This window comes from Oncorhynchus kisutch, linkage group LG5, assembly GCF_002021735.2.
Source record: "Oncorhynchus kisutch isolate 150728-3 linkage group LG5, Okis_V2, whole genome shotgun sequence".
Classification (NCBI taxonomy): domain Eukaryota; kingdom Metazoa; phylum Chordata; class Actinopteri; order Salmoniformes; family Salmonidae; genus Oncorhynchus; species Oncorhynchus kisutch.
The window spans coordinates 14,547,337-14,572,309 of NC_034178.2; the positions used below are offsets into that span (position 1 = coordinate 14,547,337).

The 24,973-nt window shown below is 44.6% G+C and overlaps 1 protein-coding gene across 1 annotated transcript in view; it reads left to right on the top strand.

Annotated features, from left to right (window-relative positions):
• Positions 1–24,973, top strand: part of LOC109890693 (alpha-1,6-mannosylglycoprotein 6-beta-N-acetylglucosaminyltransferase A) — a 114,104-nt gene that overhangs the window by 67,127 nt on the left and 22,004 nt on the right. The window contains exons 10-11 of the mRNA XM_020482680.2: positions 261–394; positions 16,431–16,564. Coding sequence (XP_020338269.1) covers positions 261–394; positions 16,431–16,564 — 268 coding nt within the window. The remainder of the gene's footprint in view (positions 1–260; positions 395–16,430; positions 16,565–24,973) is intronic.

Sequence of the window (24,973 nt, forward strand, 5' to 3'; positions counted from 1 at the left end):
ACATGACATCCTTTCTCTGTTCCTCTAATTAGTCATGAAGTGTAACCTTTACTGTTCAAGTTTCATCTGTAGGAAGCTCTTTCTGCGCTTTGTACACTATCTGTGACCATGCTGAAGGTGTGGAAAAGATATGCATCATGTAATTAATGAACCATTTATTAGCGGTTGAGGCATACAGCTGGAATTAATGCTGTAATGCGGTGTGTACTACAGATGTATGCTAGCACTATAATGTTGTGTGTGACGGGTGTATGTTACAGGTGTATGCTGCGGGTTTTGGATTCCTTCGGCACAGAGCCCGAGTTCAACCACGCCCACTATGCTCAGTCCAAGGGCCACAAGACCCCCTGGGGCAAGTGGAACCTCAACCCCCAGCAGTTCAACACCATGTTCCGTAAGTACCATCTAATGGCTCTAGGATCAGCTTCTCCTCCCCAATCCTAACCTTAACCATGAGTGTGGAAAATGCCAAACTGACCCAAGATCAGCATATAAGGGACATCTTCACCCTACTCCTACCTAATGACAGGGTCATGTTCATAAGGCACCAAATGGAAGAAAATGGTCTAAAACAGAGAGGGGCAACCTCTACTCATCCAATAAAAAAATAGTTTTACATTTAACCTTTATTTAACGGGGCAAGTCCGTTAAGAACAAATTCTTATTTACAGTGACTGCCATATCCGGACGAAGCTGGGCCAATGTGCGCCGCGCTATGGGACTCCCAGGGTGTCTGTAGTGACGCCTCAAGTACTGAGATGCAGTGCGTCAGAACGCTGCGCCACTCGGGAGCCCAATAAGACACTCATTTTTGTTTTCCTTTGCAAAACATGTTGAAAGGTTTTCTCTTACGTGCCCTAATGAACACAACCCAGGGGTGGGGAGGGAGAGTCTACCACCCCAGGGTGTTTTAACCTTTCCCCATGGCTGATGGAAAGCAAAATCTTACCCAGAATGGATGAATACCCCTCCGGTCTCAGTTTCAGTGGTTTGGCCCACGTCGGGCTGGAATAGCAGACCAGGCTCAATAGACCCTTTGTGTTGCGGATAGAGTATGCCATTCTCAATAGACGCAGGTCTTTTCATGTCATCCAGTTTACTAGCTGCGAGGGTTAGATGATATCTGTAACTAATCAAACTTACATGGGTTACACCATGGGTCGAAATGAAACACAGATTTGTTTCGGTGCATCTGGCATGTTGGATTTGTGTCCCCTTGCCTGTGGAGAAACATTCACCTTATCCTCAGCGTGTTGTTTTATATCCTTTCATTACAGCTCTGTTTCCAGGCTTAAGGGAAGTCACTGAATCTCACACTTCCAGTTGTGTAACAACAACAACGGGGCTTGAATAAACAAAACATATAGTTTCAATATGTTAACTCTGAGTGTTGGATTTCCTTCCATCCTAACACTAAAACGCAACAGAGGACATTTAAGACAAAGAAGGCGCCACAGGGAAGTCAATCCTAGTCTTGGGTTCCATTCGTTACCATTAAGTAGTCTTGCATAAATCACTGGATAAAGGGTGTAGACGAGGGAAAGCAATGAGACAGGAGAAAGGGCTCTGGCCAGTGAGACAGGAGAGGGAAAGGTCTCTGGCCAGTGAGACAGGAGAGGGAAAGGCCTCTGGCCAATGAGACAGGAGAGGGAAAGGCCTCTGGCCAATGAGACAGGAGAGGCAAAGGCCTCTGGCCAATGAGACAGGAGAGGCAAAGGCCTCTGGCCAATGAGACAGGAGAGGGAAAGGCCTCTGGCCAATGAGACAGGAGAGGGAAAGGCCTCTGGCCAATGAGACAGGAGAGGGAAAGGCCTCTGGCCAATGAGACAGGAGAGGGAAAGGCCTCTGGCCAATGAGACAGGAGAGGGAAAGGCCTCTGGCCAATGAGACAGGAGAGGCAAAGGCCTCTGGCCAATGAGACAGGAGATGCAAAGGCCTCTGGCCAATGAGACAGGAGAGGCAAAGGCCTCTGGCCAATGAGACAGGAGAGGCAAAGGCCTCTGGCCAATGAGACAGGAGAGGCAAAGGGCTCTGATCGCCCAGATCTGTTTGTGCTGTCTTGTCTCGTATGGCCGTTGGCAAGACAGCACCAACATATCTTTTAGGAACCAGGCTAGAACTGAAGCCATAGGGAAGCCATAGGGAGGGAACATTTCCAATGTCGTTCTTCTCTCTACTGTTCTCAAATCCAAAACCATAACAACATGTTCACATCTAGAATTGTTTCTCTGCTTCCGGCGAGGTACAGACTCTAGTCCCAAAACAGTTCCTGTAGCATACTATATAGCGTGTCCTTCATCCTCTGGCGTTGTTGTATGCAGTAAAACAAAAGGAAAGTCCTTTAGTCTCTGTCTCAGATACAGTTGAAGTCAGTTTACATACACCTTAGCCAAAGACAGTTTTTCACAATTCCTGACATTTAATCCTATTAAAAATTCCCTATCTTAGGTCAGTGAGGATCACCGCTTTATTTTACAAATGTGAAATGTCAGAATAATAGTACAGAGAATGATTTATTTCAGCTTTTTATTTCTTTCATCGTATTCCCAGTGGGTCAGTAGTACATTTAAATTGTTTAACTTGGGTCAAACATTTCTGGAAGCCTTCCACAAGCTTCCCAACAAGTTTAGTGAATTTTGGCCCATTCCTCCTGACAGAGCTGATGTAACTGAGTCAGTTTTGTTGGCCTCTTTGCTCTCACATGCTTTTTCAGTTCTTCCCACAAATGTTCTATAGGATTGAGGTCAGGGGTTTGTGATGGCCACTCCAATACCTTGACTTTGTTGTCCTTAAGCCATTTTTTTCACAACTTTGGAAGTATGCATGCGGTCATCGTCCTTTTGGAAGACCCATTTGCGACCAAGCTTTCACTTCCTGGCTGATGTCTTGAGATTTGGCTTCAATATATCCACATACATTTTCCTCCCTCATGAAGCCATCTATTTTGTTTAGTGCACCAGTCCCTCCTGCAGCAAAGCATCCTCACAACATGATGAAACCACCCCGTGCTTCACGGCTGGGATGGTAGTCTTCGGCTTGCAAGCTTCCCCTTTTCCTCCATACATAACGATGGTCATTATGGCCAAACAGTTCTAATTTTGTTTCATTAGACCAGAGGACATTTCTCCAAAAAGTACGATCTTTGTCCCCATGTGCAGTTGCAAACCGTAGTCTGGCTTTTTTATGTCGGTTTTGGAGCAGTGGCTTCTTCCTTGCTGAGCGGACTTTCAGGTTATGTCGATATAGGACTCGTTTTTACTGTGGATATAGATACTTTTGTACTGGTTTCTTCCAGCATCTTCACAAGGTCCTTTGCCGTTGTTCTGGGATTGATTTGCACTTTTCGCACCAAAGTACGTTCATCTCGAGGAGACAGAACACGTCTCCTTCCTGAGCGTGGGTCCATGGTGTTTATACTTGCGTACTATTGTTTGTACAGATGAACATGGTACGTTCAGGCGTTTGGAAATTGCTCCCAAAGATGAACTATTTTTCTGAGGTCTAGGCTGATTTCTTTTGATTTTTCAATGATTTCAAGCAAAGAGGCACTGAGTTTGGCCTTGAAATACATCCACAAGTACACCCCCAATTGACTCAAATGATGTCAATTAGCCTATCAGAAGCTTCTAAAGCCATGACATCATTTTCTGGAATATTCCAAGCTGTTTAAAAGGCACAGTCAACATAGTGTATGTAAACTTCTGACCCACTGGAATTGTGATACAGTGAATTATAAATGAAATAATCTGTCTGTAAACAATTGTTGGAAAAATTACTTGTGTCATGCACAAAGTAGATGTCCTAACCAACTTGCCAAAAACATTTTTGTAAAAAAAAACGCAGGGCACCAAATTCAAAACAATAATCCCATAATTAAAATTCCTCAAACATACAAGTATTTTACACCATTTTAAAGATACATTTCTTGTTAATCCCACCACAGTGTCCGATTTTCAAAAAGACTTTACAGCGAAAGCAAACCAAATGATTATGTTAGGTCAGAGCCAAGTCACAGAAAAACACAGCCATTTTTCCAGCCAAAAAAGCTGAAATATAGATAAGACTAATCACTAGCCTTTGATGATCTTCATCAGATGACACTCATAGGACTTCATGTTACACTATACATGTATGTTTTGTTCAATAAAGTTCAGATTTATATAAAAAAATCTCAGTTTACATTGGCGCATTACGTTCAGTAGTTCCAAAACATCCGGTGATTTTGCAGAGAGCCACATCAATTTACAGAAATATTCTTAATAAACATTGATAAAAGAATTATAGATACACTTCTCCTTACTGCAACCGCTGTGTCAGATTTTTTTTTTACTTTACGGAAAAAGCACACCATGCTATAATCTGAGTATGGCGCTCAGAGACCAAAACAACCCAAACAGATATCTGCCATGTTGTGTGGCCAACAGATTCACTTACCTTTGATGCTCTTCATCAGAATGCACTCCCAGGAATCCCAGTTCCACAATACATGTTTGTTTTGTTCGATAATGTCCATAATTTATGTCCAAATACCTCCTTTTTGTTCACGCGTCCAGCCCAGTAATCCAAATTCATGATGCGCGATCACTAGGAGCAGACGAAAAGTCAAAAAGTTATGTTACTGTCCGTAGAAACATGTCAAACGAAGTATATAATCAATCTTTAGGATGTTTTTAACATAAATCTTCAATAATGTTCCAACCGGAGAATTCCTTTGTCTTCAGAAATGCTATGGAACTCAAGCTAACTCTCACGTGAACACGCGTCACCAGCTCGTGGCTCTCTGGCAGACCTCTGACTCATTCCCCTCTCAATCGCCCCCACTTCACAGTAGAAGCATCAAACAAGGTTCTAAAGACTGTTGACATCTAGTGGAAGCCTTAGGAAGTGCAATTTGACCCCATAGACATCGTGTATTCGATCAGCCAAGAGTTGAAAAACTACAAACCTCTGATTTCCCACTTCCTGGTTGCATTTTTTTCTCAGGTTTTTGCCTGCCATATGAGTTCTGTTATACTCACAGACATCATTCAAATAGTTTTAGAAACTTCAGAGTGTTTTCTATCAAAATCTACTAATAATATGCATATATTAGCAACTGGGCATGAGTAGCAGACAGTTTACTCTGGGCACCTTATTCATCCAAGCTACTCAATACTGCCCCCAGCCCAAAGAAGTTAATAAGAAATTTGTAGAGTGATTGAAAAACAAGTTTTAATGACTCCAACCTAAGTGAATGTAAACATACGACTTCAACTGTAACAATGTTACATTATGTCACATAATGCATATTAACTCAACAGAGGATATGTAATCCTCTGTATAGAGTAATGATACACTGAACAAAAATAGAAACGCAACATGTAAAGTGTTGGTCCCATGTTTCATAAGCTGAAATAAAGATCCCAGATGTGTTCCATATGCACAAAAAGCTTATTTCTCTCAAATTTTGTGCACACATTTGTTTATATCCTTTTAGTGAGCATTTTTCCTTTGCCAAGATAATCCATCCACCTCACAGGTGTGTCATATCAAGAAGCTAATTAAACAGCATGGTCATTACACAGGTGCACCTTGTGCTGGGGACAATAAACAACAACACAATGCCACAGATGTCTGATGTTTTGAGGAAGTGTGCAATTGCTGACTGCAGGAATGTACATCAGAGCTGTTGCCAGAGCATTTAATGTTCTTTTCTCTACCATAATTTGGATAGAGAATTTGGCAGTACGTCTAACCGGCCTCACAACCGCAGACCACATGTAATCACGCCAGCCCAGGACCTCCCCATCCAGCTTCTTCACCTGCGGGATCGTCTGAGACCAGCCACCCGGACAGCTGATGAAACTGGGTTTGCACAACCGAAGAATTTCTGCACAAACTGTCAGAATCCGTCTCAGGGAACTTATCTGCGTGCTCGTCGTCCTTACCAAGGTCTTGACCTGAATGCAGTTTTGAGTCATAACCGACTTCAGTGGGCAAATGCCCACCTTCGATGGCCACTGGCACACTGGAGAAGAGTTCTCTTCGCGGATGAATTCAACTGTACCAGCAAGATGGCAGACAGCGAAATATGGCGTTGTGTGGGCTAGGAGTTTGCTGATGTCACTTTGATTTCCTTATATGAACTTTAACTTCGTAAAATCGTTGAAATTGTTGCCTGCTGCGTTTTACATTTTGGCTCAGTGTACATATCTGCCAAATGTGATCATTTTTCTATCATGCAAATGAAGCCAGCCGGCACATACAGGCTCTTCATTGTCTGTAGTGAGATTTGAGGATGGGCTTGGAACCAGTCACACTCCCTGAGTTCACACGGGAAAGAGATTCTTTCCACACGATGCCCTCCTAGTTTGCCGAATGTGTGACTGACTGACTTCACCAAAGGCCTGAGCAGGCCCTTCATCAAGGGTCCTGTTTCACTGGTCTGAAACAGTGTGTGTCTGTGAACGCACGTGTATGTGTGTGTGTGAGGGGTCTGCTGGAACGCTCTCCCACATCCGTCTTCGGCCATCCATCTGTACAGTTAATCACTTTGTCTGTTTATAACACACCCCCTTCAGTGAGCAAATGTTTCCCCTGCTCTCGCTCCAGTTGGTACATGACAGCCTGACTGTTCTGTTTCTCTGGCTCTTGGCTTCCATCACCTGTGCGCTGTGTTAAGAAGCAGTGCGGCTTTGTTGGGTTATGTTTCGGATGACGCATGGCTTTTGACCCTCATCTCTCCCGAGCCCGTACGGGAGTTGTCGCGACGAGACAAGATAGTAATTACTAACAATTGGATTCCACGAAATTGGGGAGAAAAGGGGGTCAAATAAAAAATACAAAAAGCAGTGCACTGTATAGGCAATAGGGTGCCATTTGGGCCGGATATGTGATTTCTGGGAGTGAGCCCCTCATATGGTTTAAAGTTCTAAGAACAAACCAAAACTATCGTAAGTTTTATTAGTCATATGTACGGGATATGGATGGTATACATCGTCCAACAAAATGCTTTACTTGCAGGTTCCTTCTCGACAATGTAACTGCAATAACAAATAATAAAATAAGAATACGAACATAAAGTAAATGGCAGTAGAATAGAATAAACATTTTAGCATAAGTATAATACAGGAAGGCACAATTTATAGTCCAATATTTACATGTGTACTGGGGAAGGGGGGATGGGGGAAAGTGTATAAATTGAGCAGTATAATACTGTGTGTGTGTGTGCATGAGTGCTAAGGTGCGTAGAATCTGAGCAGAGCCCTTTGATGTGGGAAATGCATTGACGTGCATACACCACCCACATTGACGTGCATACACCACCCACCCATTGGTTTTATGTTTTTCATACCCAATTCCTGAGATGATGCTGCAGTATTCTAGAGATTTAACTTCAATTTGGGGGAAATTCCCAAACTGTAATTTGTCTGTCTCATCTGTCAGAGCTCACAGGTACAGGTATCAGGGGCCGTATGCATCAAGCATTTCAGCGTAGGACTGCTGATCTAGAATCAGTTTTCTCTTTTAGATCATATTGAATACGATTTTATGGACACAGGGGACCTGATCCTAGATCAGTACTCCTACTCTGAGAGGCGTTGTGAATATACAGTACAGCGCAATGGAGCATTGAGAGGTCTTCAGACAGGTTCTCCAGGACTAGCCCTCCCCCGTCTAGTCTTCTCTGTTTGTGTTCGGGAAGGCCAGCCCTGGGTCGTGTTTACCAAGTGCCAAACGGAAGGAAACGAACTAAAACGAGGACTGCTCTTCCTTGGACTTGTCCAATAAGAAACCTTCATTTTCGTTTTCCGTTGCAAAGCGTTAAAAAAAGAAACAAATGTTGCGTGCCCCACATCAGAGGGAAACTCCCCCCTGTAAAATGGAAGTTGGTTACAGTGATGTTTATCTCCGCTTATCCTCTGCCGAGTCCCCAACAACAGGATGTTCTGTTTTCAGGGGAAATGGATGTTATTAACAAGGAGGCACTCCATCTTAACTCCTCCTCCACATTTACTGGATTGGTTGAACAGTGCCGAAGAGAACCTCCCCCCGACAGTTATTTTTTTGTCAAAACCAGTATGTAGGGGATGTAGTTTCAGGCGTGTCTTTTACGCCTGCTGTTAGGTTAATCTACTCTAGACAGCACGCCCCTTCAAACCTCCTCTGCTTCTGCATTTCCCCTGCTTGTTTTCATTCATGTCATTTCAGCTCAGTGTTTTTCCTGCAGCTGATTTAAAGTTAAAGGGGAAAAGTAGCAAAGGTCCTCATTTGAGTTTGTACAACTATGATTATAATACATTCTCATCATTAGTCTTGCAATAAATTCAAGGTATGTTTAAAATATAATAATATAATAATAATATAAATATATAATCTTAATAATGTTCCACAAGTTCTGAATAGGGAAACGAAATATTGAACTCAAATTGTCTTGGTAGATTGAAAGCTCTCTGTATTTCCAGCCAATTGTCTTTTTTTAATAGAATTTCACTACAAGGCCTATCAAAACCTACGCAGAATAGAATTGCATTTCACGCTAGAATTTCAATGTCTTTCAATTTAACATTAAACAAGCCACACAGAAAAGCATATGGCCTCGGTGCACTTTCTTAAATTTCTTATCAAGCAGATGCTGATTTCCTTTTTTGCCAATACATTTTTTGGACAGAAATAAACATCTGATTATGATGAATTATGGCCAGATGACAGCTGTGAAGTATTCATCCTTCCTTGGCCAGGAGTTACAATAGGAAACCAGTGAAATGGGATGCTATAGAATGAGGGCACCGGTTGCCTTCTCTACCCCTCCTTTGATTTTGGAACGGTTGCATCAAGTCCATCAAGTAAAGTCCAGAGAGTCATCCAAAATTCCACCCTATTCTACCCTATACCCTATGAGCTTGTCCTATGGGCCCTGGTAAAAAAACGTAGTGCACTATATAGAGAATAGGTTGCCATTTTGGGATGCAAACAACTTTTCAAGAGACTTTACTTGATGGACTTTACCCCTCTGAAGTTTATCCTTATAAAAAAAGAAGGAAGCATCTCTCTGGACCAGTCAAAAAAGATGAAGTGTTGTTTTCTCCCCCCGGCAATGTGCTTGAGCGAGAGAGAGAGGGAGAACGGCGCCCTGAGAGTGAGATGGAGAGTGAGGGCGAGAGAGTGAGTGAGGGCGAGATGGAGAGTGAGTGAGTGAGAGAGTGAGGGCGAGGCGGAGAGTGAGTGAGTGAGGGCGAGGCGGAGAGTGAGTGAGGGCGAGGCGGAGAGTGAGTGAGGGTGAGGCGAAGAGTGAGTGACGGAGAGACGGAGAGTGAGTGAGGGCGAGACGGAGAGTGAGTGAGGGCGAGGCGGAGAGTGAGTGAGGGCGAGGCGGAGAGTGAGTGAGTGAGGGCGAGGCGGTGAGTGAGTGAGGGCGAGGCGGAGAGTGAGTGAGTGAGGGCGAGGCGGAGAGTGAGTGAGTGAGGGCGAGGCGGAGAGTGAGTGAGTGAGGGCGAGGCGGAGAGTGAGTGAGTGAGGGCGAGGCGGAGAGTGAGTGAGTGAGGGCGAGGCGGAGAGTGAGTGAGTGAGGGCGAGGCGGAGAGTGAGTGAATGAGGGCGGAGAGTGAGTGAGTGAGGGCGAGGCGGAGAGTGAGTGAGGGCGAGACGGAGAGTGAGTGACGGAGTGACGGCGAGTGAGTGACGGAGAGTGAGAGTGAGTGACGGAGAGTGAGTGCCGGAGAGACGGAGAGTGAGTGCCGGAGAGACGGAGAGTGAGAGACGGAGAGTGAGTGACGGAGAGACGGAGAGTGTGTGAGGGCGAGACGGAGAGTGAGGGGGAGACGGAGAGTGAGAGAATAAAAGACGGAGTGAAAGATGTAGTGATAGAGATACAGAGAGAGAGAAGACACCTGCCAAAAAATGTGAGTGCTGCTCTCTAATTAAGAACAACAGGTTCAGACTTTTCCTTTGTGCCAGTGCTGCTCTGGGCTGGGCCTGCTTGGATGTTTGCATTTACTCCTCACAGGGATACAAAGTGCTGAGTCAGGGGGTCTCGCTCTCTCTGTCTCTGTCTCGCGCTTTCTTTTTCTTTCTCTCTCGCTCTGTCTCTCTCCGTCTCTCTCTCGATACACATAAGCCCTGGTGATGTCTTAACTGAGCCTTGTGCGTTCCGTTCCCTCTCAAACCCTCCCGGACAACGCTAATGAATGGACAAAAAGCTGGCTTCCTGAGAGCGTGCGTGTGGTGGGGCCGTGTGTGTGTGTGTGTACGATAACCCTATAGTAGTTAGTGAGGGTTGTTCATTAAGCAGGTTTTTGTTGTCCAATTTGATTTCTGTCCCTTATGCAAGGTGTGGAGGCAACCAGTGGGGAATGACAGCTCATAATCAGAAGAATGTGCTAAAGATTCATTTCTAGTCTTTCAAGTTCCAGTGAAATGCCTTTCTTGCGATAATCAATAACAATGTGATACTAAAAATAACAAGGTAGAAGAAAAATACACGAGATATAAGAAGAGCACGGTAAAGGAAGTTAACATACTATATACAGGGTCAGTTCCAGTATCATGTTTACAATGTGCAGGAATACTGGATCGATATACTACATTACCAAAATCATGTGGACATCTGCTCGTCGAACATCTCATTCCAAAATCATGTGCATTAATGAACACATTTCTACCAGAGTTGGTCCTCCCCTTTGCTGCTATGCATTATTTATGTTCATAAAATTGGCAGTCACTTTTCAAACACAGTTTTGATTGTGCTATGTTCTCCAGTAACAACACTTGGTTGCTCTCTCTCTCCCTGCTGCCTGCCTTTTTGTTTTTGTGACCAACTTTTAAAAAATTTGAGTTTTGTCTCTGTTTTTGTACCTGTAACCGCCCCTCTGAAAAACAATCACAGAAATGCCTACCAAGATAACCCCAACCCATTTCCCCCCTCAGTCCCCATCTACCAACCCGTATCCTCCATCCCTACCCGGAAGCCATGTTTCCCACCTGCCAGAAGGGGAACCACGGGAAGCATTGAACTCCAGAAATTCAGCCGTGGCAATATATTCATTTTGACAATTAGACAGTCTGCCAGTTAAAACAACTGGTATGTTATTCCATCTACTGAGGTTGATTTTGATTTGAGCGTTCTGTTCAAGTTTCTGGCAATGGTTTTATCAAAGGAAGGAAATACAGTATATTTCTTCCCAGATGTTTAAAATACGAAATGATTGAGATTCCATAAGTAGTGGTGGAGTCCCCCATCGGGGTCTTAAGGTAGTAGGGCTGATTTGGTTACGTATAACATTAGATGAAGCTGAATTTATCTATGATCATCTCTGTTAACTATGGCTGGGGGATTGGCATGTAGTATTTTAATCATATTAATGAATTGGAGCCAATTTCCATATGTTCCAAGCACAGGAGGCTGCTGAGGGGAGGACGGCTCATAATAATGGCTGGAACAGAGTACGGCATCAAACACATGGAAACTGTGTTCGATGCCATTCCATTAATTCCGTCGTCCCAGCCATTACTGTGAACCCGTCCTCCCCAATTAAGGTGTCACTTGACCGGCCTGTGGATAATACAACCCAAGGAGCCGTTTCTGGTGAAACGTCTAAGATATGTAAATAGTCGATGGAGGATATTCGGTGATAAACACTTTTTTAACAAACCCGCTTTGTAGGTTCTGCACAATTTGGTCAAGATATCTCATTTAGCTTTTTTGGGCAATTGAGATAAATGATTTGCGATTTTGAAACACTTGGCTGAAAACTTCCATCCGACATGGTTAAAACAAGCGTCAGGGTAGAGAACATCAATTCTTAAAATGAGGTCATATGAATGAATACATACTGTGCTAACGGAATACATAACCAAATGAAACAAATCTTTTCCAACATTGTTATAGACTACATATGTTAATCGATGCGTTGTGCAGACCTCACTACCCTCTGGAGAGCCTTACGGTTGTGGGCGGAGCAGTTGCCGTACCAGGCGGTGATACAGCCCGACAGGATGCTCTCGATTGTGCATCTGTAGAAGTTTGTGAGTGCTTTTGGTGACAAGCCAAATTTCTTCAGCCTCCTGAGGTTGAAGAGGCGCTGCTGCGCCTTCTTCACGATGCTGTCTGTGTGGGTGGACCAATTCAGTTTGTCTGTGATGTGTACGCCGAGGAACTTAAAACGTACTACTCTCTCCACTACTGTTCCATCGATGTGGATAGGGGGGTGTTCCCTCTGCTGTTTCCTGAAGTCCACAATCATCTCCTTAGTTTTGTTGACGTTGAGTGTGAGGTTATTTTCCTGACACCACACTCCGAGGGCCCTCACCTCCTCCCTGTAGGCCGTCTCGCCGTTGTTGGTAATCAAGCCTACCACTGTTGTGTCGTCCGCAAACTTGATGATTGAGTTGGAGGCGTGCGTGGCCACGCAGTCGTGGGTGAACAGGGAGTACAGGAGAGGGCTCAGAACGCACCCTTGTGGGGCCCCAGTGTTGAGGATCAGCGGGGTGGAGATGTTGTTGCCTACCCTCACCACCTGGGGGCGGCCCGTCAGGAAGTCCAGTACCCAGTTGCACAGGGCGGGGTCGAGACCCAGGGTCTCGAGCTTGATGACGAGCTTGGAGGGCACTATGGTGTTGAATGCCGAGCTGTAGTCGATGAACAGCATTCTCACATAGGTATTCCTCTTGTCCAGATGGGTTAGGGCAGTGTGCAGTGTGGTTGAGATTGCATCGTCTGTGGACCTATTTGGGCGGTAAGCAAATTGGAGTGGGTCTAGGGTGTCAGGTAGGGTGGAGGTGATATGGTCCTTGACTAGTCTCTCAAAGCACTTCATGATGACGGAAGTGAGTGCTACGGGGCGGTAGTCGTTTAGCTCAGTTACCTTAGCTTTCTTGGGAACAGGAACAATGGTGGCCCTCTTGAAGCATGTGGGAACAACAGACTGGGATAGGGATTGATTGAATATGTCTGTAAACACACCAGCCAGCTGGTCTGCGCATGCTCTGAGGGCGCGGCTGGGGATGCCGTCTGGGCCTGCAGCCTTGTGAGGGTTGACACGTTTAAATGTTTTCCTCACGTCGGCTGCAGTGAAGGAGAGTCCGCATGTTTTGGTTGCTGGCCGTGTCCGTGGCACTGTATTGTCCTCAAAGCGGGCAAAAAAGTTATTTAGTCTGCCTGGGAGCAAGACATCCTGGTCCGTGACGGGGCTGGTTTTCTTTTGTAATCCGTGATTGATTCAATGCGTTTGTATGGGTTAATGGCAGTAAAGCCAAATTCCAATGTTTTTTTTATACTTCAAGGAGTCTTAAAATTCCAAATAAAATAGCAGAATGATCCTTGGTATGACCTTCTTAAAACAATTACATATAGCTTAGTAGAACCCCCCCCCCCCCCCACAGTTGTTTATTTGTTTATTTTTTATAAAACTTTGGTGGCATCCCATAGAATCCGGGGGTCATCAAATTATTTGAAAATAAGTCCGTTAATTCATAGTTATTTTGCAAAAGAAAGCCACGCATTTCAATGCATGCCAACGGAACCGGAGCAGAGTTTCTGCTGCGTTTCTGACCTTATCCAGTCAGACTAAGTGCGAGACGTTTTCCAATTGCTTTTAATGACTTCCACAAAATTACCCATATTACATTATGTATGGATTGCCTGCCTGCTACGAAGTGCCGAGTCGAGCCCGGGTGTGTGTCTTGTTTTGGCCGGCTGATTGAAGTCGACTGGCCTGGCATCTTGGCATAGTCCAGCTGGGCCCGCAAACCTTTTCTGCAGACTGTCACGCCCACTTACACTGAGTGATGACAGAGGCCTCCCTTCTCCCTCTCCTTCTCCCCAGCACTATTATTATTAGGAAAAATTATTTGTACAATTATTCTTGTTTTTAGCATGCAGTGCACATCCCATCCCCGCTCCTCTTGAGGAAAGCCCTGTGCTGCGTTGAAAGATTGAACTGCCTGTTGTCCTAACATCCCATCCCCGCTCCTCTTGAGGAAAGCCCTGTGCTGCGTTGAAAGATTGAACTGCCTGTTGTCCTAACACATCCCATCCCATCCCCGCTCCTCTTGAGGAAAGCCCTGTGCTGCGTTGAAAGATTGAACTGCCTGTTGTCCTAACACATCCCATCCCCGCTCCTCTTGAGGAAAGCCCTGTGCTGCGTTGAAAGATTGAACTGCCTGTTGTCCTAACACATCCCATCCCATCCCCGCTCCTCTTGAGGAAAGCCCTGTGCTGCGTTAAAAGATTGGAATGCCTGTTGTCCTAACACATCCCATCCCAGCTCCTCTTGAGGAAAGCCCTGTGCTGCGTTGAAAGATTGAACTGCCTGTTGTCCTAACACATCCCATCCCATCCCCGCTCCTCTTGAGGAAAGCCCTGTGCTGCGTTGAAAGATTGAACTGCCTGTTGTCCTAACATCCCATCCCCGCTCCTCTTGAGGAAAGCCCTGTGCTGCGTTGAAAGATTGAACTGCCTGTTGTCCTAACACATCCCATCCCATCCCCGCTCCTCTTGAGGAAAGCCCTGTGCTGCGTTGAAAGATTGAACTGCCTGTTGTCCTAACACATCCCATCCCCGCTCCTCTTGAGGAAAGCCCTGTGCTGCGTTGAAAGATTGAACTGCCTGTTGTCCTAACACATCCCATCCCATCCCCGCTCCTCTTGAGGAAAGCCCTGTGCTGCGTTAAAAGATTGGAATGCCTGTTGTCCTAACACATCCCATCCCAGCTCCTCTTGAGGAAAGCCCTGTGCTGCGTTGAAAGATTGAACTGCCTGTTGTCCTAACACATCCCATCCCATCCCCGCTCCTCTTGAGGAAAGCCCTGTGCTGCGTTGAAAGATTGAACTGCCTGTTGTCCTAACATCCCATCCCCGCTCCTCTTGAGGAAAGCCCTGTGCTGCGTTGAAAGATTGAACTGCCTGTTGTCCTAACACATCCCATCCCATCCCCGCTCCTCTTGAGGAAAGCCCTGTGCTGCGTTGAAAGATTGAACTGCCTGTTGTCCTAACACATCCCATCCCCGCTCCTCTTGAGGAAAGCCCTGTGCTGCGTTGAAAGATTGAACTGCCTGTTGTCCTAACACATCCCATCCCATCCCCGCTCCTCTTGAGGAAAGCCCTGTGCTGCGTTAAAAGATTGGAATGCCTGTTGTCCTAACACATCCCATCCCAGCTCCTCTTGAGGAAAGCCCTGTGCTGCGTTGAAAGATTGAACTGCCTGTTGTCCTAACACATCCCTTTCCCGCCTGGGCCATAGAGGCTGACGGCAGCTCCCTCTCTCTCACCCACTTTTCCTCCTCCTCTGTCTGCTCGGAAGGAGGCCAGCCTCCATTATCACCACGCCGCGTGGCGGGCCATGAATTTATCTCCCAACACGTCGTCTCTCCACACGATTTACTGGCGCTCTGCAATAGCTCTAAAATAGCAGTGATCTCCCTCGAGCAGCATATATTAAATCGCTTCCACAAACGGCTTCAAGCAACAACTTAACAGGCCCGGTGGAGAAGGAACAGGATGCTAGCCTAAAACCCTCCCCTCCACTTTCCAGAAGCGGAGAATGTTGTGAAAGTCTGGAAGAGGGATACACTTCAGAGGGGCCAAGTCCATCAAGCAAAGTTGTTGTTTGTGTCCCAAATAGCACCCTATCCCCTATATAGTGCACTACTTTTGACCAGGGCCCATAGGACCAGCATACAGGGCACTGGTCAAAAGTGCACTATGCCATGTGGGCTTTGGGACCCAGCATAGTTTTATTTCAATTGGATTTTTGTTGGCTTTTGTTGGATTTTTGTTGGGGGGGGGGGGGGGGGGGGGGGTCTTAATTGGTCTTAATTTTCTAATCTCCGTCATTCACCCCTCGTCAGAAAAAGGGGTAAATCCTCATCTCCAAATGTGAGTTTCCATTTCCAAACAGAGAGTGTGCCGAGGCGAAACTCTCCCAAGTGTGTGCCGTTGCCCATTTCTGACCTAATCATAGACCGTTAAGTCATGACTTCACATTAACTTAACAAGTGACATTTTCTTCTCTTTTATTCAGGAGATCCCCCTTACATAATTGTATTGTTTTATGATGGGACAGATGTAGATAAGGAGACCTAACAAAACAAATAGCCTAATCATTAAGGCCTAATCATTAGGGCCTATTGTCATGCTATTCACTTGTTTTCTGTACAGCATATGCATGAATCGATCAACTAATGTAGAGATAAATAGTTGTTGCCCTATGCAGATCTCATAGCGATAAAGTGCTGGCAATTGAATTGCTCTTTTAATGAACTAACTTTACCCACCTATCATCATTGTTGTGTTCCCCATTAACTGTACAATGACAGCTTGTGTTTGTAGCTTGTTTTCCCTTTTCTGTATATAAGTGAATGAATGTGAACTAACTAGCTTCAGTACAATAATCATAGTGATTCCAGTTGAGCCGTATAATGACAGTTGTATTGTGTGGTTTATTTCCCCTGCAGCCCACACGCCAGACAACAGCTTCCTGGGCTTTGTGGTGGAGCAGCACCTGAACGCCAGCGACATCCGCCACATTGACGAAGTCAAGCGGCAGAACCAGTCGCTGGTCTACGGCAAGGTGGACAACTTCTGGAAGGTACGACGCTTTAGCTCGTGTATCCCGTGTGACTGGCATGGCCAAGGTTCTGCGTTGGACTCCGGCAGGGAACAGTGTTCAAATGAAACGTTGACTCTTGGGGGGTGCCTAATGTGTCTTGGTGTTGTCTGACGTTGACATCGGCATTGAGGGTGAAGTTGAATGTGGTAGAGTAGTGTCAGTTGTATTGTGACAATACCATGTCATCAACTGGTGACTCTTCTTGTTTAGAACAAAAAATGACACGTGATCTAGTTCCCAGACATCAACACTACTAGAATAGAGCCCAAATGAGAAGGAAGTGCAACTCAGTTGAGTTCAATAGGAAGCTGGTCCCATTGGCTTCACAGTCCCGTCCCTTGATCACAGGGAAATGGACAACGCTGTGGACACTTTTAAGGAGACTGTAGTGACTGAAGTGACAGTGTTCACTGAGCCTTGATCTGCACAGAATACCTTTCAAGATGAAAGCACCAGACACACTACGCCATATATTCTTGGGAACCGGCGTATGGAATCTATTGTAACCCAGTTCCTTAACTCTTGAAAGAAAGTCACTGGAACAGTTTGAGAGTTTTTGGGAGATTTCATGGAGACTAGTATGTAGTGTTCTTTTTTATAAACCATATTCCTGACTTTCTGATTATTATGTTGATAAATAGTAGAATTCAGCTCTACTCTGATTAGTTAGAATATATTCCTACTCAGACTCTGTTGGGCAGAGGCATTGACGCAGGGATTATCTGAGATATATAAAAAAAAGGGTTTAGAGATTGTAACTACACCAGCCACAAGCATTTTGTGTGCGATTCGCTCGTTGGCACATTACACATTCTCGGATTACTGCCTAGTCTGTATGTCTTGGTGAGACTTGACAAGGGCTGCGATGATGACAAACTTGGTAAAGAAGCCGGTTGTAACGTTGTAAGCCAGCCATCTTTCGGAGGTCTTAACACACAAGGAGTGCATCCCAAATGGGCCCTGGCCAAAAGTAGTGCACTATAAAGGGAATAGGGTGCCATTTTGGATGCAGGCAGAGTAACTCGGGTGGAAGCGGATTCTGCAAACAAAAGAACAGAGGTCATCTCAGATCTGTGGCGAACAACGCCCGGCTTTTTATGGAGGTACTCTTAATGATCGGCTATGAAAAGCCAACTGACATTTACTCCTGAGTTGCTGACTTGCTGCACCCTCGACGACTACTGTGATTATTATTATTTGACCATGCTGGTCATTTGAACATCTTGGCCATGTTCTGTTATAATCTCCACCCGGCACAGCCAGAAGAGGACTGGCCACCCCTCATAGCCTGGTTCCTCTCTAGGTGTCTTCCTAGGTTCTGGCCTATCTAGGGAGTCTTTCCTAGCCACCATGCTTCTACACCTGCATTGCTTGCTGTTTGGGGTTTTAGGCTTGGTTTCTGTACAGCACTTTGAGATATCAGCTGATGTAAGAAGGGCTATAATAAATACATTTGATTTGATGTGCAGGGTTTTCACTTTTGGGACTATTTGATTGGTGCCATTGCGCCAATCAACAACAAATGCTATTTGAACTCAGGTCTGTGACCACACAAAGAAATGACCATGTCTTGCAGAACCAGCATCCACACACAACACTGATTTATCTAATAAAACAGCCCTATATTAACCATGCAGTGCGGCTTGCCACACACTCTCGCAAACCCGCATGCGGCACAGCACAGTGGGCCATTTAGTCTATCTTAAAGGGCAGAGTGCCGAACTCCCGTCACTTCTCCTTGAAAAACATTAGCAGCTAACCAGACACCCCGTCGTGTTCATTACCTCCGTTTTAATTAAATAGCCATTTCAGAGTCTGGTAATGAGTGAACGTGAGGAGAAAAGGCCTCCCTCGCACTTTCCCTCCCCGAATCTGCGGGGGCTGTCTGCATTGTCTTGTGACGTACTGCTGTGATGGTGTCACGAGACCTGGCCGGCTATTTTCTTTTCATCAAGGAAACCAGGAAACAGCCTTTCAACTCCCTCATATCTTGCGATTGTGGCATTTACTGCTCTCTACAAGGCTTGAACATGATGAGGGGTGGCCGTACAAAATATAAGAGGTCAGAGGTCTCACTACACAGGACATCTAGTACAAAGTGCCTTTGCGACTTTTAACAACATTCAGGGACCAAACAAACGTCATTGCCTCCAATTGCTTTGTCTCTGACTGACATTAGATTTCCACATGTAATGCTCCTCACTACAGGGAATATTCCCCGTCTCTTATCAGTATGCAGAAGTGTACCGCTAACCTCTCTCTTCCCCTCTCTGCAGGTGTGTGAATGGAGCCACTTGCGTCCCAAATGGCACCCTGGTCCAAAGTAGTGCGCTATGTAGGGTATAGGGTGCCGTTTGTGGTGCAGAAATTGTGTGGGGAGGTCTGATTTATAACGGGCACAGAATGGACGGTAATTGCTGTATCCATATAGGAGAGATTTATCGGCTTTATGAGTGGCATTAAATGTAATTAGACACAGCAGAGAGGAAGCATCTGTCGGCCGTCACTGCGTGGCCTACATACTCAAACACAACTTTCAGATAATTTCACCGGCAAACTCTAATGAGAATAATCCACTATTGTTGCTGTCTGGAGTGCCTCAGTGCTCTCGTACTAACTAGTAAATGTGATGCCTAAGAATGAAATCTCAAAATCTCATATATTACTTAGGCTACACAATAGTTTTTGTTTTTAAGTTAATTAATACAAAGTCATGATAGGCTGGTAAGATCCTGCATTTGAGTTATCAAGGAGCAATTTCCTTAACATCAACCTTCAGACCTACTCTTCCCTATGAACGTAGGTGTCATTTGAGATGTGGGGTACTACATTATACAGCGGGTGGTTCTAATCGTAGATCCTAATTGGTTCAAACTGCATTCCAGTAGGTGTTTATTCCATAAGTTAACACCAGCTAAGGCTATGATGTTGAAATGCTTATTTACTGTTCCATCTCACTGTGCAATCATTAGCCCAACCACTGTCTCATTAGCCCAACCAGGCATTAGCCCAACCACTGTCTCATTAGCCCAACTTGGTCTCCACTGTAAAAAAAAATCTGCATCTCCCCTTTCTTTGATAATTTTTATGAATATATATATATATACAAAGAAATGTCAATAGGTCAAACAAAATGAAATGGTCCTGCTGAAAGGTGAATTCATCTCCCAGTGTCTGCTGGAAAGCAGACCGATCCAAGTTTTCCTTTAGGATTTTGCCTGTGCTTAGGTCCATTCCGTTTATTTTTTTTATCCTGAAAAACTCCCCACCCAGTCCTTAACAATTACAAGCATGCCCCTAACATGATGCAGCCACCACTATGCTTGAAAATATAGAGAGTGGTACTGAGTAATGTGTTGTATTGGATTTGCACCAAACATAACACTTTTTATTCAGGACAAAAAGTGAATTGCTTTGCCACATTCTTTGCAGTATTACTTAGTGCCTTGTTGCAAACAGGATGCATGTTTTGAAATATTTGTATTCTGTACAGGCTACCTTTTTTTCACTCAGTTTGGTTAATATTGTGTAGTAACTACAATGTTGTTGATCCATCCTCAGTTTTCTCCTACCACAGCCATTAAACCATTGGCCTCGTTGTGAAATCCCAGAGCGGTTTCCTTCCTCTCCGACAACTGAGTTAGGAAGGACACCTGTATCTTTGTAGTGACTGGGTATATTGATACACCATCCAAAGTGCTATTAAAAACTTCACCTTGCTGAAAGGGATATTCAATGTCAGCTTTTTAAAATGTCTACCCATCTACCAACAGGTGCCCTTTGTGAGGCATTGGAAAAACCTCCCTGGTCTTTGTGGTTGAATCTGTGTTTTAAATCCACAGCTCGACTGAGGGACCTTACAATTATCTGAATGTGTGGGGTACAGAGATGAGGTCGTCATTTAAAAATCATGTTAAACGCTATTAATTGCACACAGTGAGTCCATGTAACTTATTATGTGACTTGTTAAGCAAATGTTTACTCCTGAACTTATTGAGGCTTGATATAAAAAAGGGGTTGAATACTTATAGACTCAAGACAGCTTTTCATTTTTAATTAATTTGTTTAGAATATATTGGAGGCCCTCGACTTTATCTTGGGCCTAACAACACTCGTGCCAATATATCCTCCAAACATCGGCTTCTCTGGCATTATCAGTTAAATATCTTACTCCTGAAGTGCACAACGGCAGTAGATAGCACGTGGGATATAGATGCCTTTGGCTGCTGGCTCACTCCATTTTCATTGTCCCGGTCAGCCATGGGATACGGACCAGCAACCCTCAGGTTAATAGCCATAAACAACGCCACCAACAGCGCCCAAGAGCTGCATTGAAAACTGGTTGAATCTACCAGGTCGCCTACGTCTCGAACAGACATGTTTGAAGTGGGAGAGGGGAAGGTGATAATCGAGCAGCCAAAAAGCAGGCCTCTCAAGGAGCCGCTACCATGGCAACCGGCTCGAGCCGAGCGCACTCACCGGGGCAGAATGAAGGGTATCTGTTGGCTGCAGCTCTGCGCACTCTGAAACGGCAGTTGTTTGAGTCTTGTTGTTGTGAGCTTAGGTGGTTGAGGCTGTGCGAGTAATTGAATACACGAGAGAGTGCAAACCGTATATACTGAACAAAAATATAAATGCAACATGCAACAATTTCACGATTTTACTGAGTTACAGTTAATATACGTAAGGAAATGTAAATTGAAATAAATTCATTAGGCCCTAATCTATGGATTTCACGTGACTGGGCATGGGCTTATCCATGGGTGGGCCTGTGAGGGCATAGGCCCCACACACACTAGGGAGCCAGACCCAGTTTTTCCCCCACAAAATGGCTTTCTACAGACAGAAATAGTCCCCAGTTTCATCAGTTGTCCTGGTGCCTGGTCTCAGATGATCCCGCAGGTGAAGAAGATGGATTTTGGGTGGACCTGGGCTGGCGTGGTTACAGGTGGTCAGCGTTTTTTTTAGTCCGGTTGGGTTTACTGCCAAATTCGCTAAAATGACATTGGAGGTTAACATTCAATTTTCTGGCAATGGCTCTGGTGGACATTCCTGCAGTCATCATGCTAATTGCACGCTCCCCATGCTACACCTGTCAGGTGGATGGATTACATTGGCAAATGAGAAATGCTCATTAACAGGGTGGAAACAATGTTGTGCACAAAATTTGAGCGAAATAAGCTTTTTGTTCGTATAGAACATTTCCGGGATCTTTTATTTCAGCTCATGAAGCAAGGGACCAACACTTAACATGTTGCGTTTATGTTTTTGTTCAGTATAGAAAGTAAGATGAGAATATAGACTAACAGAGCGAGAGGGTGGGTGAGAAAAAGAGGAAGAGAGAAAGATGGAGAGGTAGGGAGGAAGAGAAGGAGAGATGGAGGGAGGGTGTGAACATGTTGGCAGAGAGAGAACGTTTGAGACCGAGAGTCAGGGAGAGATGTATTAAAAAGAAACACGGTCCCAATGGCCTTAGATCAGGGGAGGTGGACACCGGTGTTTGAAATGCTAATGCTGGCCTACGGACAGTGCCCACAGTCCCTCCAGTGCACAAAGATTCATCAATATAACACCGACACATTTTTCTCACTGAGTCAACCACACACACAGACACACTAGGGCGTAGACACTAGCGTGAGCACGCGCACACACCTACAAAATAACACAGGCTTTACAAACAAACCCACACATATTCACCCAGCTGTACAGAAAAACCCACTCGTATGAATTTTTTCTAAACCGACTTGCCTAGTTAAATAAAGGTTAAATAAATAAAAAATGTAACATGATGAATCAGGAACAGACTTACAAATGTACCAAGATATACCAAATCTGGAGATTCCAAGGGCTGTGATTCTCTACCACTGAATGCTTTTCTATTTTAAGGAACAAAAATAAGTTGATGCTGGATAGTGAACAATGCCGATTTAAGCCTGTATGCAAAAAAAACTCCCAGAAGTAATCAAATATTTTACATTGTTTCCTATCCAGCATCAACTTATTTTTGTTCTATAGGTTTTCATCCCATGATCAAAGAGCACCTCATGGATTAACTGTAAACCAAAGAAGTGCTCCTCTCCTGTGTCTCTGCTGTTCTTTTTGAATTGGATTCAGTGAAGCTCATAACCCATTACAAATGATTTAGCGTAAGGTCATATTGGCCCTGTGAGAGTACATGGGTTGTATTCACACTTGGTAGGTTCTCTCCACTGCCAGAATAATCTACCCCAGTATCCCAATATGTGCTGGTGAGCCCTGCATAACGCTAGGGCCTCGTAGGTTTAGCTCAATGGGCTAACACAGTCTTGTCAAACAGTACGAGACACCAAGAAGGGAAAGAGGGATATCGTGTCAGTCGTGCAACCGAATGCATTCAACTGAAATGTGTCTTACCACATTTAACCCAACCCCAGAACACACACACATACTTTTCCAGGTGATTTACAATGTAATTAAAGACCTCTCCTCTCTCATTTTGATCATCTGCCCTCAAACCAATGTCCTGGTTTCATTATTTCCCTAATACTACTCCCCATAAAGGCTAAGAAAGGCAATGAATCCGCTTCCTCCTCAAAGTTAGCCTGACATCCATCGTGTTGTCTTCATTATCTTGGTCCCTCGGGTCAATGTCCCTCAGTTTACATTTACAGGTGGGAGGCACACAAGTGCACACACACACGCGAGCGCGTTTGCACACTAGCACACCCACACTTTCACACAAACCAATACATACACTCTCACAAACACACACACTGACAGGATTTTTCTGAACAACACGGAAGGTATGAGTTACTTCAAATAAACCAGCGTGTCCTCGTTCCAGGAACACACTGAACTGGAATAATGTTCTTTAAGAACCTTTTATGGAGTGAGTTTAGACTCTTAATTTGGTAAATATACAGTACCAGTCAAAAGTTTGGGGACACCTACTCATTCAAGTGTTTTTCTTTATTTGTACTATTTTCTACATTGTAGAATAATAGTAAAGACATCAAAACTATGAAATAACATATATAGAATCATGTAGTAACCAAAAAACTTTAAATCAAAATAGATTTTAGATTCTTCAAAGTAGCCACCCTTTGCCTGGATGACAGCTTTGCACATTCTTGACAGTTGGAGGGGTAAGTCACTGTTTTTTTAAATAATAAATCAAAAGAAAAGGATAGGTCTGCCCCATGAAACCCTCTCCGGGATACTGTCTTCTGGGCTCCGAGTCTTGCTGTATCCTGTCGGCCACACCAACTCAACTCCGTCTTAGCTCGGGTACCGTCTCCAACGACACGGAAGTCACCTTACTTCCCCCAGTCCTCTCCTGTGCGCTGCCCTTCTGGCAGCTTTATGGGGCTTGTACAGCTGGTGAGCAATCGCCCTTGATTACTCACCAACTCTCAATCAGCCCCAATTAGTCCTGGGCGGAGAGCCCGTCGAGACCTGGCACGTCCAGCAGATGGAGCCATCACCTCGTGATGTATACTCCTTCTGTCACCAGGCCTCGATGGGTCTCCCCCTGGTGGCTGACCTTCTGTATGCCACAAAAGATACTGGCGTCCTTCCTAACTTAGTTGCCGAAGAGGAAGGAAACAGCTCAGGGATTTCACCATTAGGCCAATGGTGACTTTAAAACAGTTAGAGTTTAATGGCTGTGATAGGAGAAAACTGAGAATGGATCAACAACATTGTAGTTACTCCACAATACTAACCTAATTGACATAGTAAAAGAAGGAAGCCTGTACAGAATACAAATATTCCAAAACATGCATCCTGTTTGCAACAAGGCACTAAAGTAACACTTTAAAAAAATGTGGCAAAGCAATTCACTTTTTGTCCTGAATACAAAGTGTTATGTTTGGGGCAAATCCAATACAACACATTACTGAGTACCACTCTCCATATTTTCAAGCATAGTGGTGGCTGCATCATGTTATGGGTATGCTTGTAATGATTAAGGGCTGGAGAGTTTTTCAGGATAAAAAATAAATGGAATGGAGATAAGCACAGGCTAAAACTCCTAGAGGAAAACCTAGTTCAGTCTGCTTTCAGCAAGACAATTTACAACTCTGGAATGTGCATTTGCGCATACAAATTTGCTTGTGGATTTTGTATGTGTTGTTTACAGAATTTTCAGACTCTCTTTTCCACTGGTTTTATGTTATCCACAAATGTGGCTATAGTGTCCATATTAGGACAGCCTCAGTCTAAGCAGATGACTCTCCTTTCCTCTATTTATAGCTTAATTTCCGCCTTTCTTAGATCCCTTTTCTCATTTTCTTTCCTAGATCCATTTCCTCCTATGATATCTCCCTCCCATTTCCTCCCCTCCTTTGCTTTTCTAGCTTTTTCTAGTGAATGATCCTGAGTGGCCGATTTACAGTTTTGACTTAAATC